General features: G+C 38.8%; 1 protein-coding gene across 3 annotated transcripts in view; it reads left to right on the top strand.

Moving 5' to 3' along the window:
- Positions 1-2973: 2973 nt before the first annotated feature.
- The window catches only part of tenm2a (teneurin transmembrane protein 2a), a 156010-nt gene continuing 139842 nt past the window's right edge, over positions 2974-19141 (top strand). For 2 of the 3 annotated variants that reach the window (XM_085937066.1, XM_085937072.1), the window contains exons 1-4: positions 2974-3190; positions 15098-15139; positions 15265-15297; positions 16449-16742. In XM_085937066.1, coding sequence (XP_085793192.1) covers positions 2974-3190; positions 15098-15139; positions 15265-15297; positions 16449-16742 — 586 coding nt within the window. The remainder of the gene's footprint in view (positions 3191-15097; positions 15140-15264; positions 15298-16448; positions 16743-19141) is intronic. The other variant, XM_085937078.1, reaches the window with a different exon arrangement.

The following is a 19141-nucleotide window of genomic DNA, read 5'->3' as shown; positions in this document are numbered from 1 at the left end:
ACAGTTAGGAGGGTGCAGGTTCGAATCCACCTCCGGCCCTCCCTGTGTGGAGTTTGCATGTTCTCCCCGTGTCCACGTGGGTTTTCTCCGGGTGCTCCGGTTTCCTCCCACATCCCAAAAACATGCTTGGTAGGTTGATTGAGCACTCCAAATTGCCCCTAGGCGTGAGTGTGAGTGCAGATGGTTGTTCGTCTCTGTGTGCCCTACGATTGGCTGGCAACCAAGTCAGGGTGTCCCCCGCCTGCTGCCCGATGACGGCTGGGATAGGCTCCAGCACGCCCGCGACCCCCGTGGGGATAAAGCGGTTCAGAAAATGGATGGATGGATGGATGGATGGATGGACTTCACATGCCGATGGTATGTGACCCATGACTCACAGCTGTAGAGGAGGGTGGTAATGCAGAATGCAGATGGCCGGGTAGACAGATATTTTCGTGTGTTGGTAAAGATTTTTGTTTTGAAAGAGTTGGTGCCTGACTCTCCCAAATGCGGTTGACACCTGTTGAAATCTATTTATAACTTTTTTGTCAATGGTGTGTTGTCTTCAGAGAGATTGCTCCCCAGGTATTTGAATGATGGTACGACAGACAGCTGGTTATTGGCAACAGTAAAGATGGGTGGATTGGGTGGAGTGCTGGTGCTCCACTGGCATACAACCTCTGTTTTTTGTGCAAAGATTTTTTTTAAGTGCTGTAGGGGGTGCACCCTCCCACAAAACACCCTGATGAGGAGGGGTTGGTTGCATGGGTGAGCCCAAGACAACCAGTTCTTCACCTAGGCTGCAAGCAGCTGCCGGGTCCTAGTTCTGTTTAGGCCTGCCTATTATGCACCACCACCACATTCATTTTCTGTTAGGGTTTGCCCCCTTAGCCTTGCCTCAAAAGGCTAACCCACAAGGCAGTGGGACCATTTACTGGAGTAATTACACGTATGGTCCAATTTGTCTCACCTCTACCCTTTGACCTGTCCAGCATGGGTGTCCCTACTAGGTGCTTGCGCACCCGCTGGTATAGCTCTCGGGGTCACAGAGGCACTCAAGCCATCACCCCATGACAAGGGATGGACCGTGTGATGGTCACACAAACACACCCACACACACATGCACCCCCACATGAACCCACTCACAAACACACACTTGCACTAAGCTTTCTTGACACATTATGTGCATAATGCCAGCCAGTGTCCCCACTATATCCCTCTCGATTTCCTCACTCTCCATTCAAGGTACAAACACATTAAGGTGAAACACCCTAATAGCTTGTGTGATGGATACCGGAGCATAATGAGCTCTTTATGAGACTTAAATCCTACTGTTAATCAATGCGCATAGCAGGGCACTTTCAATACTACCTACTAAGCATTTTAAAATGAGCCCTCATTGAAAGGATTGACTCCCATTCTGGACTGTCTCTTTTTTCCTCTCAGTCTCCTTCAAGCCGATCCAGCGTGCAATTAGTTACATTACATTTTCAGAATCCATTTATATGTCATTTTTGGAAAGCTCTCACCTGCCTCGATATTGACAAATACTCTCCAGACTGGGAGTTGTAAAAATGTAATGTGCCGCTGTAATGCAGTGGGTGGAGCAGACTTCCTTTAACCTCCAGCAGGCGAAACCAAGCCAGTCTATTTATTACCTTAAATACCCCATACTGGCAGCTGCTGGGGGCATTGCTGTCAATTACTGCTGGTTGTTGTATTGTTGCACTTTGATCTTTGGCTGCTAATGTACTACATCGCTCCAGGCTCCTTCACTTGTATCATGCTGTGTTAGCGTCACAATATATAATCTGTGTCCACATTTATAAGATGTGAATGCATTTAAAGTAGGCTGGTTGATTGTGATGCAATGACAATGGACAACTGAGGCGTTAGAGGCAATCTCTTCATGTATATGATTATCTGTGTTGAAATTTTAGGTTTGACTGTGTCAAGATCGTGAAACAAATGTTTGTGCGTGCATAGTTGGATCCATTCTGTAGCTGTGTGTGTGTGTGTGTGCGTGTTTGTGAATTTTTCTATGTGCATGTCTCTGCCTGGTGGTGTTTGATTATCCCTTACAGCCTCAGAGGGAGTGGGATTCATTCTCACTGTAATAATGAGGGAGAGACTACCAATGCCCTTAAGTCATTTCTCCTGTTCTCATGTCCATCCTGTTGAATCTGTCTACCTTTCACTCCTCCTTCCCCTTTTACTCTTTTGTAATCATAATTATTATCATTCCTTTTTTATTCTCTTTGTTTTTCTTATACATTATCTCTTTATTTCTCTGACCCCTTTGGTCATTATTATTCTCCCTTTAATGTAATTCTATTCATGCAGGGCTGAGGCCAGCTGTATGACATTATGCCATAGATTTGAGTTCTGGCTCAACATTTTAAACCAGCCTTATACATATGGACACATACAGCTAAGCCTAGATTTTGCGCGCTTTGATTCTACATCAAATGGTTCCTTGTTTTCTGTAAAGAAGTGTTACTTAAGAAAAAGTCCACTGTACAATTGGGGGTAGGTCTCGATATGTTCCTTGGGCTTCTACCTACTCCCTTGAGCACAAAAACAAAAAGTTGTTTTCACATATACATGTTTTGTTTGTTAGATTAGGTTGCTTAATAAACTTATGAAAAGAAAAATTGCCGTTTGGTCATGGACCCTAATTATTTTCATCAAAAAGACAAGCGACAGTTTCTACTTTTGACCGGGTGTCTTCCTTTTTTTCCTTCCATGTTCCTCACTCCCTAAATCACCATCATGTATTCATGTAGTTGCATATTTGTCTGATCGATTAACTGCACATTCTCCAAACTGAGTTTTGCTTAACTTCCCCAAGAGGGAATTAATTTAATATCATTTGTCCCATTTTCCCATTGTCCAGGTTACAGAAGTGGTGACAAATTCTAGTGAGGCCAACTTGGAGTCTTAAAGCCACCTCCAAACCCTGCTTCAGAACATCCCCCCCTAGCACACACCATCATGGATCTGAAGGACCGAAGGCAACACTCCCTGAGCCACTCCAAGGACTCCCCTTATAACACCTCATCCCTGGATGCAGATGAGTGTCGCGTGCCAACCCAGAAGTCTTACAGCTCCAGCGAGACACTCAAGGCATTCGAGCAGGAGCAGAGGCTGCATTACAGTGGCTGTGTGACCAACCTTGTTCACCACGAGGCTGATGAGTACCCAAGACAAGGTGGGTTTTTGGGGACAAAGCACTTTGGGGATTATCCATGCTCTGCTGAACATGATACACTGCATGTTAAGCCTCACCAAGGCCAAACAATCATTATTTGGATTATTTCCATTTTATTCGTATAATGGTATTTTGTCATGCCATGTACATATTAGATAATTTTCTCACAAATGGCATTGATGGTTAAGTTGCAATGCCTGATGTCATTTCACCAGAACTTTCTAACACGATGAAAGAACTGAAATCTGAGAAAAGTTCAAATCATACAAAAAAAGCCATTGGTATGAGATCGTCCTTTTCGATCCATTGATATTGGGTCAAATCCAGGCCAAAATGACTGGATCAGCATTTTATTTTTTTTATTCTTATCAGAACCACTCTATGTTTACTCAACTTCACTATGTGCGACATTTCACTCTATACTATTTTGGACTAAATGTTGCTTATTTGTAATAACAGTTTATTCTTATTTGCATATTTCCTTACTGGTGATTTGAGTGTAGCACAGACAAACATGTCTCCATGGTTGCCATGTCCCTATTTTTGTATCACGTGAGCTGTTGTACAGTGAATGTGGTGTTTTTAGGTGTCAGTATCAATCAAATTACATTTACACATAGACAACTTTTACTGTGGCAAAAAGAATTGGACTAGCATAGGGTCGGTACCATCCTCGACCCCTGGAGTATTGGGATATGAAAAAGTTAACATTTGTAAGACAACCAAGGCGAGTTTGCCACAGTGATTAGCTGACATATGAGAATATGTATAAGGCTAATGACGCCCATGGGTGTGTGTTTATTAAATCACACCAACTTGTTTATCAACATGTTATGGACTAAATTGAAAAATAGAGTTCTGCGCATGATACTTTAGAATAAAACACACATTTCGCTATTCGAGATTACTTTTTTCAAAAGTCTCTATGTGGTTGAAAAAAAAAAGAATTAAACTAAAAAACAATTTAAAAGCTTGTATTTAGTCAACTTTAGTTTATTAGTTAAATCCTTGTCAAAATTGTGAGATTAATCCACAGCTTGCTATCATATTTTTCAAGTGACATTTCTGAAAATTGTTCTATCGTGAGAATGTAGTAGCCTGAATAAATTCAGGCAGGCATACACTACAGTATGTCTGTTGATTAATATTTACTGTATAAAATGAAAGTGAAAATTGTAAAGATACAATATCCGTCTCTCCGTGCGTCCCCCCTTCCATTCGTCCGTCCAACCCACCTATCCATCGATCCATCCATCATCCATCCATCCATCCATCCATCCAAGATGGATGTTTACTGAATGTTAAAAAAACACAAAACAAAAACCCAACTTGACAGTCTTTTGAGCCTGTATAAACTCATACCTTTTCCAGTTGCGTTGTGCACACCAAACCTAAAAATTATGATTTTGATTTAACTCCTGATTATTATTTTTTTTTACGAGTATTGTGTGGCAACCTGTTTTTGTACACACTCAGTATAACTATTGCACGAGAGATCAAAGTAGACATTTAGCAGTGGTGGACTTGTCATGATCAACGTACGTGTCCCCTAGTGAGTTAGCCAATGGTTCGACACAGTAGGTTAATATTAAAGGGTATGCTGGCTCTCTTCTGCTTGCCTTAAAAATGATGTATATGTACGTACACATGGCACTCACCTGTATATTGCAGAGATATGAAACGGGCAGTATAAGTATTAATCACTGACATGTGAAAGGAGTCAGACTCAGTTGGATATATCTGTGCTCAATTTTTATTGTCTATGAATACATGAAGTAAACAATGTGAGCAATGAACTTTTATTAGGATTATGCATATGTAACAGCAAACATAAATGGTGAATATAAAAAAATATAGCCATTTTGTCGTGTAGATGGCAGATAGTACAGCAAGGAAAAAAGATTGAGTGGCATCATGGATGAAAGACTGAAAATCAGTGGTGTGTGTCGGTCAACCATGCTTCACTGCTGCACCGTGCTGACATCGCACCAGGCGGAGGCTGGTCAATACTGAAGTCCTCTCAGCCTATCAGCTCTGTCAAAAGCCCAGTGCCACAGATGCATCGTGGGAAGTGTGGCCACAGGAGACCAACAGTGTTGCAGCACCATAAGGACTGTGACACCGCAGGAGGAGGAGAGCTCAAAAATGTGGCAGAGACAATGTGGGAAAATAAGCAGCTGAACAGTTTTGGAATTAGACACAGTAATTGTAAATTGAATAGCATTTTTGTCATATAGTCGCCATTTTGAAAAGATGGCTGGATGGATGGACGGACGGATGAATGGTGACTTTATTACAATAAAGATCTTAATGGGAGGTGTATGATAATTTAAGATGCATAATAGTACACAGTGAGGGGCTGGATGCATTCCCACATTGCTATCGTAGACAGGACCTGAACTTAAACTGTATCTTGCTGTCTCAAAACAATCTAAAAAAAAATCACATCATGCCATCTATTTAATATTATAAATGTTGTCTGTTAACCTAATACAAAACACACTTAAAGGTGCTGAAAAATATTCTACAGTAGAAGCCCCTACATGCGTGTTTTGTAGCCTTAATCAACAACAACCCTTGTCCGTCACATTTCATGTCTAATTTATTGTTTTCTGTTTCCTTACCCTTACTCTGCTTATACATCATTTTTCTTGCCATATAATGATGTTACCCAACCTTGGTCATCTTCATAACTTTGAAAGCAGTGCTGCCTTCTTTGTGTCTTTGCTCTGTTTTATACATTTATTCAAGTCTGTACATTTTGTTTTCAACTATCTGAGCTCTATAGGCATCATCCGTTATCTCAACACTTGAATTTCCTTTTATTTATGGGCTGTCCTCTTCAGATTTACAAACCCTAACAGTTAAAATTCTCTTCAGTTTTTAGAAAATAGGAAAAAAGAACAAAAAAACAGTGACTTTAAACAAGACATTTAATATTTTGCTTCGAACGTTTGACCCAAACGACTAGGAAAAAATGTGTTTTTTTAGAAGTTAGGATTTGTAATGAAAGAGGAACTGTGGCCAATAATAAATAACCCCCGCAGCACCTGTTTCTCTTCCCAAGTCATTTTCCTACAGCCCCAGCACAGACAAAAAACAACACAGATTTAACTCAGCGACCTTTGAAGTTTTGAAAGGCGCCTAACAAATAAAATGTATTGTTATTATTATTGATATGACTCAACCCCAACGTCCATGTCCATTTTTTAAAAATGTATTATAATTGGATGGACTACCACTGTGAACCCAAATGTTATCGTGTTCTTGAAAGTTTACCAACCGAACGACAGACAAAAAAATGATATATGTTCATCTCCTTCCTCCCTTCCTCCTCTTTGAGCCAAGGAAGAGTTTCCACAATGTTAGGTATTTACATCAATGCTTTAAAGCAGGACTCAAAGTATAGGTTATGGTAACACTATAGAAACATTCATTCACCATCGATATTGGTCATGGTAACACTATAGAGCATCTATCCCAACAATATTTTAGGCAGCGGGGGGGGGGGGGGGGGGGGGGGGTACACTCTGAACTCGTTGCCAGCCAATTGCCATGCACATATAGACAAACAACCATTCAAGCCTGCAATCACACCTACAGACAATTTAGAGTGGTCAATTGGTTTGCCGCACATGTTTTTGGAATGTGGGAGGAAACTCCAGGCAGGAAGGCCAGAGTCGGAATGAACCCTGGAACTTTAAACTGTGAGAAACAAACTTAACAGTTGGATTCTGATTGTATGATTTAGTTCTTAATAATACACATTAGTGATGGATCAGAATGCTATTTTTAAAGGCTGATACCACATTAGTAGTCAAAGAGGCTGATAACTGATATTTGAAGCCAATATTTATTTGCAGCTAAAAAAATGGAGGTAGGGTGTCAACATTTTGAAAAATAAGAACTCTAACACCACTAGATTTAAATAACTTGGTTTAAATTCAAGTACATGTTTTAAATAATTTGTAAATGCTCTATAAATTAATTCAGTCAATTTATTCATGTGGCTTACACACAAAGTCACTTTTATCCTATTTCCATATTAATATTATGAGCAACTTTATTCCAAATGATTGAAGTTCTCTCCGAAGCCATGTGGTTGAGGTAGCAAATTAGCTCTGCATTATGACAATGGGGAGTGATTAGCTTTAGCCTCAAGGCAAGGCTGTGGCAAACAGAGCTGCCCCTATGATGTCACAAATAGTTGTGAGTTATAGAAGACTGGGATTTATTAACATTTGGGTAAAGTCCAAATACCTTACCTTAATACTTACCTTTGTCTGCTGACTGGACTGCTCCCCTTGCCATGCCAGGCTCAAGAAGGCAGAGCAAACATGAAGACTGGTCGCAATAATCCCCAAAATGCCAAATACCGGGCGTCAGAATCAGCACAATCGAGAATCGATCGATCACTACTATATCAGCTAGTGTTAATTCAACACCCAGGGTGTTAATGTGAAGTGTCTATATGCCTCTACACTACCTATTTTATGAAACATTTACAAACGTGATAAATGTTCAACACCAAATGGCGTGTTGACAGTACAGTAATTATGACACTAATGAGTGTTTAGAATAACACTAATGTTTGTTCATGCCAATAACATAATGTTACGTTTTTGCCTACCTTATGGAAGTTTGATTCCATCTTTTTATGCTGAAGAAAATGGTCTCAAGTGCGGTCCCAGTCATTATTACTGAGGTGTGATAAGGCAACTAGTTTTAAGACTGTCCCTGAACATTTCCCATTTGCACACTTTTGAATCAATAAAGTAATAGGACACGCGTTGAATGCAGATGCAGGAATAAAGTATGTATCGCTTAAAAGCCACATTTCTCCAAATCCTTAACAATGTCTTTCAATTTCTTTGTGCAACTAATCAATACCGATAACACTGTTTCTTTACCTTTTTTCTTTACCTTTCTGAAGAAAGGTTCTATACAATAACCCTTGCCATTTTGTCTCTGCATCTTTCATGTCGTTGGTGTAATGACAAGCAAAGACTTCTGAAGGTTGGCTAGAGGAGTTTTTGTTGTGCCTCGTCTGTTTATATTTAGAAGACCTAGCAAATCCTATCAGAGCAACCACAGCTACCGCTCATAACACTATCTCTTCATTTGGAATTAAACCTTTTACAATTTTGAGGCACCGCTAGGCAACAGTGTTTTAGAATTTGTTGGCCACACGTGTGGTACATGCTCTACAGCTCTACTGCTACAAAGACTACTGATTTTCTCCTTCGTGTTGTTCATGGTCTGTGTAGCTTGGACGAATCTGGGAGTAGTGTATATAGTATTTGAATTAAATATGAAAGGAGTGTGCATTACTTTGAGTTGATGTTTCCACGTGTCCATGCAGAGTAGTCCACCCATCCAGACAACTGATGATCAAATCGAATACAACGCAGCTGCATGCTATTAAAAATAAATGGAGAAGAGATTAGCTTCAAATCAGCTCCTTTTCCCTCTTTGTCTCCTCCCTGGCATTTGGTGTCTCTGCCAGCTGCTGACGCTCTAAAGCTTCCCGTAGCTACAGCAATAAAGCAGAGGAGTCTCTGAAAAGTGTCCTGGTGCTCATCACACTCCTACTCACCTGCGATGCCTGTATTTGTTCAGAGTATTGTACAATTGGCCTTCTTCAAACCATTTTTCTACAAAAGTTGAAATGGAAATGTTTTGTAGTGTCAAAGGAGTGCGGTCCTATTTATCCATTATGAATGAAGAATTGCATTCATGGACAGAGCATGGCCTGGTCTAGTCTTTAGTTGATCAATCACCTCTATTCTCTGTGCCATCGTGCAATTGACATCAGTTGCTTATCAACTATCTATCAAAGTAAATATAATTAATATTTGGGGAACAAAACCATAATGATAATGGAATTTACTTTACAAGCACATACATTCAACTATTAGGTAAGAAAATAGATGACTAACAATTGGTTTACTGATATGTGGTTTTCTTGTAGTAAAAATAAATGATCACCAAACTATGCTGATTGCATGATTGAGTTAATCTATGTTTACTGAGTAATGACCCTTTTTGACTCTGCTTTGGCAGCCTTTGATAAATGAGGCAGATTGTAAATGTCACTGTTATCAAGTGCTTTCCCCCACTCGGCTGAGTCACTTGTCTCTAAAGCTATAATTAAAGTTGTTCCCCTGCTGCAGAATTTGTGTGTATGTGTAGGTGTTTGTGTTTGGATATATGTCACATTTCTTATGCATAAGTCACTTTTGATACTTGTTATGCCTGGCCTCAGTCACACAAATTATACCTATGCCAATGATTTGCTGCCCGGCTGATGTTGCCATGTGTCACATTTCACTGCGCTGGTCCTGCCGCCGGATCTAATTGATTCAAGGAGAAAAACTTCACATTACATTGAGGATTGGTTTTACTTGAGACCAGCCATACAACCCATAGTTATCTTTGAATCAAGGAAGAATTATGAAAGGAATGCTCTTTTCACTGACAGTTAGTTAGATATTTTACTTATCGTTTTCTTTTTAGGCAAGATAAAAAAAACAACCTCATTTCAGTTTCCAAACGTAAGCATGCTTATTATCGACTATCCTCTCACAGCAAATACTATACGTCTTGTGTATACATTGGATGTATTAAAATATTTAATGAATTAATAAAAAATTCATAAAGGGATTAACGATTAAACACAAATCTCCTATCGCTGTATCTTCCTACTTTTAATGATTGATGAAAATAATACCTATTGTCAACTATCCTCTCATAGCAAATACTCTACGTGCTGTGTGTACATTGGATGTATTAAAACGTTTAATACATTAATAAAAATTTCATAAAGGAATGAACGAATAAACACAAATCACCTATGTCTGTATCTTCCAGCTTTTAACGATTGATGAAAAGAATAGTCTGTGTCCTTCTTGGAGGATGAGCTTGTTTCACTGCTCAACAATACAGTACAATCTTCAGTAACAAGCCTTCTTACAGAATCATTATATTGTCATGTCCTGTCATGTATTGTAGCAACCAGACTGCTGTCCTCTGGGCAGGGGCAGAGTGAACCAAGAACTGGTGACATTTTTTACTCCTATATTAGGCACCTCATTAGTAGGTGCAAAAGCTCCTGCAGGTTCTATGGCTACCAAATGATCAAATGTCAGTTGGAAAGTGTGGGTAGTGTTTAACCATGACGCACCATTAGGGATATGTTGCTCAGGTGTTAAATTTGGTCTTTACCAAGATACAATACAATGCAATTTCTGAAGGATTCGATGTGAAACTCGGAATTAATATGGACCTAAAATGTCTCAATATTCATTGTATTCGATTAGATCTGTTTGTGAAAATGAAAATGCGTTTTCTGATGACAAATGAGATGTATAGTAGTCAGCGGCTGTAAACTGGAAAATTGGAGTCAGAAAGTAATCCCCAATAGTGAATGATGAGACAGTCTGTTTGAACATGATGATGTCTCAGATACGACCAAATAGAAGTCTGTTTAGGACATAGTGTATTTTTTGTCTTAAAACCAAAAGAACTTGTGAAAAGGTAGAAGGTTTCAGAGTTAAATTAAGAGCACGTCGGGGAGTCACAATAGCTGGCGTAAATCATATCATTGTATTATGAGGTAATTAAATGGCCTAATTAAGTTGATATAGCGTATATTCCCTCACCCTACTGTCAGATAATGACATTCATATTGATGAGTCTGCAGCGCTGTGATAAAGAGCATCCAACATATTCATTCCAATTCCTATCTGCTCATGACAGCCCCATAGTAGGTGGTGCCATCACAATGTTAAGGTAATTGCAAATGAGTTATGGGTATGTTAAAACAATTGTTTTAGTCTGCATTTGCTGATTTGGTCCAATTAGTGGCAGCGCAGCAAGCTATTACCTGCACATTATTACAATGTAAAGTCAGCAAATAGACAGTTACTTTATCTACGGCGCACTAACAACATTAGCATTCATTTGGTGTTGTTTATTTCTGGCCACATTACAAGTCCAATAATCACTGTGATAGCTTTATTTTTGATCATCGCAAGGTCTGGAGTGTAAACATCCAGCGAGCTGTCAAGCTGTTAAATGCTGCAGTCTCCTACAGATAACTACAATTACAGCTGAAGTTGCCATGCACTATTATACATGTTGAGAACAAGATAATGTTTTGACTGAAAATGGCTCTGAAAACATGTAATATCTTATTTCATTCATCATTTGTATTTGAAAACATGTATTTTATTTGTAAACATCCATGACACCAGGCTTGTTGGAAGCATCCACTCTTCTATCCTTGTTCTATTCTTCATACATTTTAGCGTTAGCATTGCCTGTTAATGTGCCTTAGCTGTTTGTCTACTCTCTATTTGGCTACATTGGTTCATTTCAAACTTTTTTTCACAAGCAGCATGGGTAACCATAGATTTTATTCCATCACATTCCCATCCATGATGTATGTAACTACCTAACCAATAAACTATGGTTATAATCATGTTTTGTTATGCAAGGGAGTTTGATGATTCTGATGGACAGATTCCCACATACACTACTCGTTCTCACAAGTGACCTTGAGCCCTCAAGGTAAAATATGTATTCCAGAAAGTGATTCTTTTACTCTCCTCCTTGGTGATTGGGTACTTTCATTATATACCTTGTCATTCATCACAGAGTTTGTCTATGTCGACTCTCTACGCTGCTTGCCATAACCAGGATTTTACTGCCTCATCTTATGATCTATGTCTATCATGAGCTTACCTCGATCCTTTTTTCTGCATGTTTTTCCCTGATGTTGTATAGGCTGAACAAAGCCACCTCATTTTCACAAAGTAAATTCAATGGCCGGTTTTACTTTGTATGTAAATTCTTGAATTTTCTCCATCTCAAACTCTTGCAATTGTCTCCGGAGCTCTTTTTGCATGTTTACATAATCATTTCCTTTTTTTTCCTCCCTCTAATTCTATTACAATGGTAACAAAGAGGGTGGACTTTAAAAGCAGCTATTTACATAAACATTTGCTTGAAACAGACCACTCTCTGATGGAGGCTGAATAGCAATCATAAGATTTGTGCGCATACGCGTGCATGTGTGAGTGCTATCTGCAGTCTTTAATGAGTGTGGAGCTGCGAGTGACTGAATCCATCAAGAGTGCAAACGAACAATCTCAACATGCAAGTGAAGGGTCAATGGCATTAGAAGCAGGTGCATTAGATTTAGAACAAATACAGTCCCCTCATCTTCACTTAAAGAATTATGCTGTGTTTCAGACAAGCTTAAACTGAAATCATTGTTTACTTTTGGCATTGAATGACATTATTTATCGATTAACCTGTAAATGGTATCATCATGAATAAACACTCCTAGTGGGAGTCAGCTCATGAGTTAATGCCCTTTTAACATACACGGTAAATATTACTCTAAACAATGAAAAATATCCAAATCTGGACGGCTTACAGAAAAAGCAACTAAAAAAAACTGTTTTCGTTTAAACCACTTTACTTTCGGTACTGACAGTACAAGTTAGAGAAGACACAGTGGCAGAAAAATGAATAATTTGATCAGTATATATTAGAAATATGATGGTATGGAAAATACCGTCATATCTTGTTTTCAAAGATTTTGCAATAATGCTTTTGAATTTTATGTCTAACGGCTTTTGCAATGGTCTTCAATGTCTTTCCCTCCATGGATTGGTTGATGAAAATGGTAACATACGTTTTGGGACATATAAGCTCCACCACAACTATTTCAAACATTCATTGAGGATGGGAGACATTCTGTGCAGCGCATTATTAGTTTTTCTTTGATTGCAATAATTCTTTGTGATCGGGAAAAGTCCAAAATGAAGTCATCATAAAATTTTGTATTATGTATTTTGTGTTCAGTTACCGAATGTTTTTCATTTTTCACACTATGACATTTTTCTCCATTTTTTTTTTTTTTACCATAAGACAATATTTTATTGTGGCATTTTTGTATCGTTGCATCCCTTGTGTATATTCAATTTTGTTTAAAGAAAATATTTGATACATGAAAGTTATCTTCTTACTGCCAGTTAAGTTTTTCTGCCTTTTCTTCCCTGGCTCAACAATATTTTCATCAGCAATTCCGCACGAGTGCACTATCTACAACCGTGAAGAAAAGTTCATTTTCATAAAAGATGTTAATTATTGGTAAAATGTGCCCATTTGCTACAGGTGAAAGAGGTAGTGTTAACCTCCGTAACAGGCAATTTCTCAGAAAAAGTAACTACAGTTGAAAAGACGTAATTTCAGCTATTCTCGTCTTAGTTGTTGAGGCACCTTCTAAGACCAGTGCCACTCACTTTCTGATTTTTATCTGCTATCATGGAGCAAATCACTTCTGTGCAAGTGTGCAAATCAAGAACCAGAATGAGTTGTAAATCTCCAAAGCTCAAAATGCTTTGTTGGCTGTTGGCGGGCACTGTGTAAATGATTGGATCTCAAGAAAAGCAACATAATTGCAATCATTGAGGACCACCGTTTATTGAAGAGTTCAACCGTGTGGAGTGAGAAGTCATCAACCAAGAGTGTAAAGTTACTGCAGACAGACTGCCTGTCAAACTGCTAACAAGCACAAATTATTTTTTAATGACAGGCAGTACCATCCCACAAGAGTGCCTACTCACAAACAATTACATGTGTACACAAGCACACAGATGCACTAAATTACACACATTTGCAACCGCACACTTCCATAATGACTTTTATCAGGGGAAGTACATTTAGTGTAATGGATGACTGCAAACTACGACGGAGTATCAAAACTAATGCATCCAGCCGCATGTGTAACTTATTTTTCTGAGGTATGATGTGTGAAGCATGAACCCCAAATGATTACTTTATGGAGGCCCTCTGTGGCTTCAGTCACACAACAGCCCTCATTCCTTGTGTCAAAAGGCACAAAAAAGCAAACATGACATTTATGAAATCCAGTTTCATGAATTTCCACAGTTTTAGTCCCCCCATTAATGTTCTTACCCAAATCACTAATACAAGAAAATGCAAAGGCATTGTCTGTTTTTAAAAACTGCGTATGTGTTGTGTAGTAGTCTAACAGTAATTTACCGTTATGTAAATTGGTGGTAAATTCCCAATGCAGACAAAGCCAGGAGCGCGACAAACATAATGAAAAATACCTCTAAGACAGTTTCTTTGGTTCTTTTTTGTACAGGTGTACCTGATATTCGGGCCCATGAGTGCAGAACAATATACTACACTATACGTATACAATTGCAATGTGGTGTGTATGAGAAGGACATTGATCTGATTAAAATGTTGCACAACATTGCCCCTCCACATTTGTCATAATATCAGGTAACAAACATGTTATGGGGTTTCTGGTTATGTACTAACTGAGATAGATTTTCATGTCTGCTGTAGACTCTTGCACCAATCCATCTTTCTTTGACTTCATGTAGATTACTTGAGCACGGGACTAGGCCCACCACTCATGGGATTACAAAGCGATTGGATGTTTCATATGTAATCACATTTTCTGGGATGTTAATTGTGTGGATTGACAGCCTGTGTGATGTAGCGGTAGATATGCGTAGCAAAATCCACAACATAAAATAGAGGGAACATGGTTTTCTTTTTCATTTAGCTACTTTCTCGATAGGTAGGGTGTTGAAAAGTATATCTTTTTTGAAGAATTATTTTTTTTTCATATGTAATCACATTTTGTGGGATTTTAATTGTGTGGATTGACAGCCTGTGTGATGTAGCGGTAGATATGTGTAGTAAAATTCACAGTATGAAATAGAGGGATGTTTTTTTATTTAGCTACTTTCTCTATAGCTAAGTTTTTGAAAAGTATATATTTTTTTAAGAATGATTTTTTTGAGGTAGAACGTTACATTCCTTATGCCGGCTTCTTCGTTTGCTTTACTTTCTTAGGCCTCCTGGAATTTTCTCCCGTCCTTCGATACTTCATCTCAGGTATGGTAACAACAACGAGGACGTAGAGCTTGTGCTTAGAGATTAGAATTGTTGTAGAAATTGATTTTAGAGCTACGCATTTGTGGTACATAAATAGTTTATTGTCTTTTTGTTTTTTTATTAAGTGGGAGGAAGACAACCGAAGAAGAAGACTACTGGTAGTATTCACTCTTGTGTCGTATTTTGTTTGGATCCCTGCTGTTGTTTAGAAGCTTGGCAAGCTCCCGTTAGCTGTTTTCCGTGGCTGTGTTTAGAAATAAGTTTTTTCTTTACCACTCCAAGTTTCTCAAGAGTCCTTCCCTCTCCATGTGTTTGCTCGCTTCTTCAGCTTTTAAAGAGCAGATGAGGAGCTCAAGCAGATGAATTTGATCACTTTAATTCTTCACTTTCTGATTGCTCGTGATGAGTCACAGTTGACCGAGTCATGCAGCTGTGTGATTCTCAGCGCGCTCATTCATATAGTATGCCAGCACCATGACACCTCCTCGTCGCCAGTCTCATCCCCCTTGTCTTTTGACTTCCTCACAAACTGCTAATGAAGTGAAACGCAACTGTTTTTTTCCTCTGATTCCGCTAACCTAACAGCTGATCATGAGAGATTGCATCCACAATACCCTTTTAATTACTATAAAGGATAAACTGTATGAGCATGCCTTTTCCCTTAATTGCTTTTTCTTCAGACCGCATTTAATTGGTTTCCCCTACTTTGCTATTGATCTCCTTTGATGTGCTTTAATTTGGATAATTTTATATAATTATTTTAGGCGAGACAAGTCAGTTTGTCTTAAACGGGTGGCGGGTGAGTTGGGGACAGTATTAGGCAACACGGATATGGCTGCAGACTGTCTTTTGTTCAGTTAATCTTCAGATCCTGCATGCAGGAATTTCAAGGTGAGGTGTTTTGACCAGAAAGTAGCATCGCCGCTTGCTTAGAACGACACTTTGATCAACTTCTTTTAAGTGCAAATGAGAAGACATAAAGTGAAGGACCAACACTTTTTAAGGAGTTCACAACAAGGCTGCAGACCAGCACGTACAATATTCCTTCCAGCAGCGCTTTGTAGTGTGTGGCTCATTCATGCTGTGTCATCTTTCCTCTCCTGAGTGCATCAACAATAGCAATCCTCAGCCACCTCCTCCATAGTTTTATAATTAGTTTGCCTCTCTACGTGTGATTGTAGATTTGTATGCCAGTTGGCCTGTTTGTTTGTGTAAGCACTTGTGTAAATGGCTCCATTTACCATGTTTACTGCGGTTACCCACCCCATTCCTTCACTTCACCTGTGTAACTGCTGCATCTCACTCGTAGGGGGGAACTTTAACCTGGCTGAACTGGGAGTGTGCGATCAAACACCCGCTCCTCATCCCGCCGCTGTCCCCTACTGTCCTGAACTGGGCCTGCTCCAAAGGGGCTATTCCCTCAGCGCCGGGTCCGACGCAGACTCTGATCCAGATGGCCCCCTGTCGCCAGACAGAGCCATCCAACTTTGGACTGGAGGAGGAAGGGTGAAGTCCCGTCGCAGCTCCGGAGTGTCCAGTCACGAGAACTCTGCTCTGACCCTCACCGACTCTGAGAATGACAACAAGTCTGAAGACGAATCTGGTAGGGCTCCTTGATGGGTCGTCAAAATAACATGCAGACACAGTCATATGTAAGAACCTGATCTGAGAACACTTAAATAATACTTAAATGAAATATACCAAACCTTTTAAGTCCCAGTAGACTGACACGAACAGAACAAAACAAACATAATTATGGAGTATAAACTACACTTAAACGCTTGTTAAGGTTCAGTAAAGACAATCCAATGTGATTTAGTACCAGTACTCGACCAACAATTCTACAATGACAATGATAACAGTCCTGTATTTATTGCTTTAACTTGTTTATTATTGGTTCATATTATGTTGAATTGCAATGCATCACACAATTTATTCTTTAACTACTGTACTTTGCAAACTTGTCGGGACCGATTGGATTTGCTAATTTAGTATTTCTTCACTGACCATATTAACTATGAACAAAGGGAAAACAAATTGGAACGTGGGTAAGGCTTTTTGGACTGTTTCATTGATGCCATATTGTGTAAATAAGAATAAATCAATTTCTGTCAATGCACATTTATCCAGATCCTTACCAAACTAAAACATTTCATTCTTAACATATGCACTACCCCCTACAATACTTTGTCAAAATATCTAACCTTTTTTTTGTTGAATACAGCAAGGGGAATATTTTGATAAACGTTATCAAACAGGACTGCTGTGGCATAATAGGTAACTATGCTTGGATGTCGCCTCAACAGTTTGCGCACTGCTGTGCAAAAGATTGCAGTGAATAAATTTGGTTGGTTTTTTTTTATTTTATTTTATCAAGCTTCTGCTATAATCTAATTGAATTTCACAGGTCTGCCAGCTCCATAAGGAATCATGTTGCTACATGGTGTGATTTAGCAATACCCTATGAACCGTGGGTATCTAGTGAGTGACATACTGAAACATGTTATAATACCGATTCAAACATTGCAGCTCTACCTTTCAAGCTGTGATCCGTCACACCACAACAAAAAAATGTCTTGCATTGTCACAATCTCAAATTTAATATCAGGCTATGGGTTGGTTGGCATTTGCAAGTTTTGATGAAAAGCAGTGTAAGCGTGGGCGTGATATATGCTAGATTGAATTTGGCGTAATGGCGAAACTGTGTACACAGTCGCTGAGTTTTTTTTAAAATCTTTATGTTGTCTTTTATCAAGTACAGCCTCTGTATGATATGAACGTACGTAGGTTGGATTTGTTGGTTGAGTCTATTTTTGTTGCATTACCCTTCTTCTTCACGTTCAGATTTGCTGAGAACTCACCACTCATTTTAGTGAGCCAAAACATAATTTTGTATTTTTCGAAGAAAACTAAACATGAGCGTTTTGAAGTGTTTTTTCTCAACACTGCAAGTTTGAAAGGTTCCCAGAGGAAAATCGCCGTCCTATAACAACTTTGTTTATTACAAGGATCCAATTTCCTTGTTAATCCTGAAGTAGTCATAAACCGCCACGTGAGATTCTCAGATGTGTCAATAGAGGTTAATGAAAAGTGGATTGAAGAAACAAACACCAACCTAATTAATTACATTTTCATCAGCCACCTGAACAGATGTGCTGAAACTTACGCCTGACTGTTGGGCCTCGAAAATCTGAGACTTTTGTCAACTGGTCAAACTGCTCAAGTTCAATTAAACACACTGTGAATCACCTTACCTAAGATGCACCTCTTATTCCAATGTCTAATAATTGGTTTGTGGTTAATTACCAAACTAATCTCACAACCGCAATATCTGCTGCAGACACCCACAGTCTCCATCAGTAAGCCATTTGAGGCTTTTTAAAATTAGAGTTTTAAAAGTGCACTAAATTGTAGCTATCATATGCTACCCTTATGATGGGAGTGTGTTTTTGTTGTCCTGAAATCTGTATTTTCTCATAAGTAGGGATGAGGGAAAATAAATGAATTCTTGACTTATTTAATTAATAATTGGTTATTAGATGCATTCTGATACAGATGTACTAAATAGTACTCAATCAATACACATTGCATGATAATCAAACATAAAAAAAAAATTCTGGTAAATTTAAAAAAGGGAAAAAGGGAAAATCTCTTCTGCGCAGTCAAGCCATAACATGAGAGCAGAGCAGCCTCTGCGTTTTTTTTATTTGTCAAATTAATAGTAACAGTAACTGTGTAGTAACTGACTCTCGACCACTTGGAGTCAGAAAAAAAACCTTTCAATACTACATAGTCTGTCTATCTCTTTTGAGGACGGCGACCCCTTTAGATGTCGGAAATGTCACGTTGCAGTGAGATGACCGTGCAATCTCTAACCTAATGCACAAATGTGTTGGCAATTGTTGCATTGTAATCAGGAATCAAATGGTTCATGGTTTACTGATATCGTGACAATAACATTTTAAATCTTATTTAGATTATTGTTACTATTATATTTAGCAA

Source organism: Syngnathus leptorhynchus, chromosome 2, assembly GCF_054491065.1.
Source record: "Syngnathus leptorhynchus isolate UIUO chromosome 2, UIUO_Slep, whole genome shotgun sequence".
Lineage (NCBI taxonomy): Eukaryota > Metazoa > Chordata > Actinopteri > Syngnathiformes > Syngnathidae > Syngnathus > Syngnathus leptorhynchus.
The sequence above is the reverse complement of the archived record's forward strand: the minus strand, read 5'-3'. Positions and strand labels throughout refer to the sequence as shown.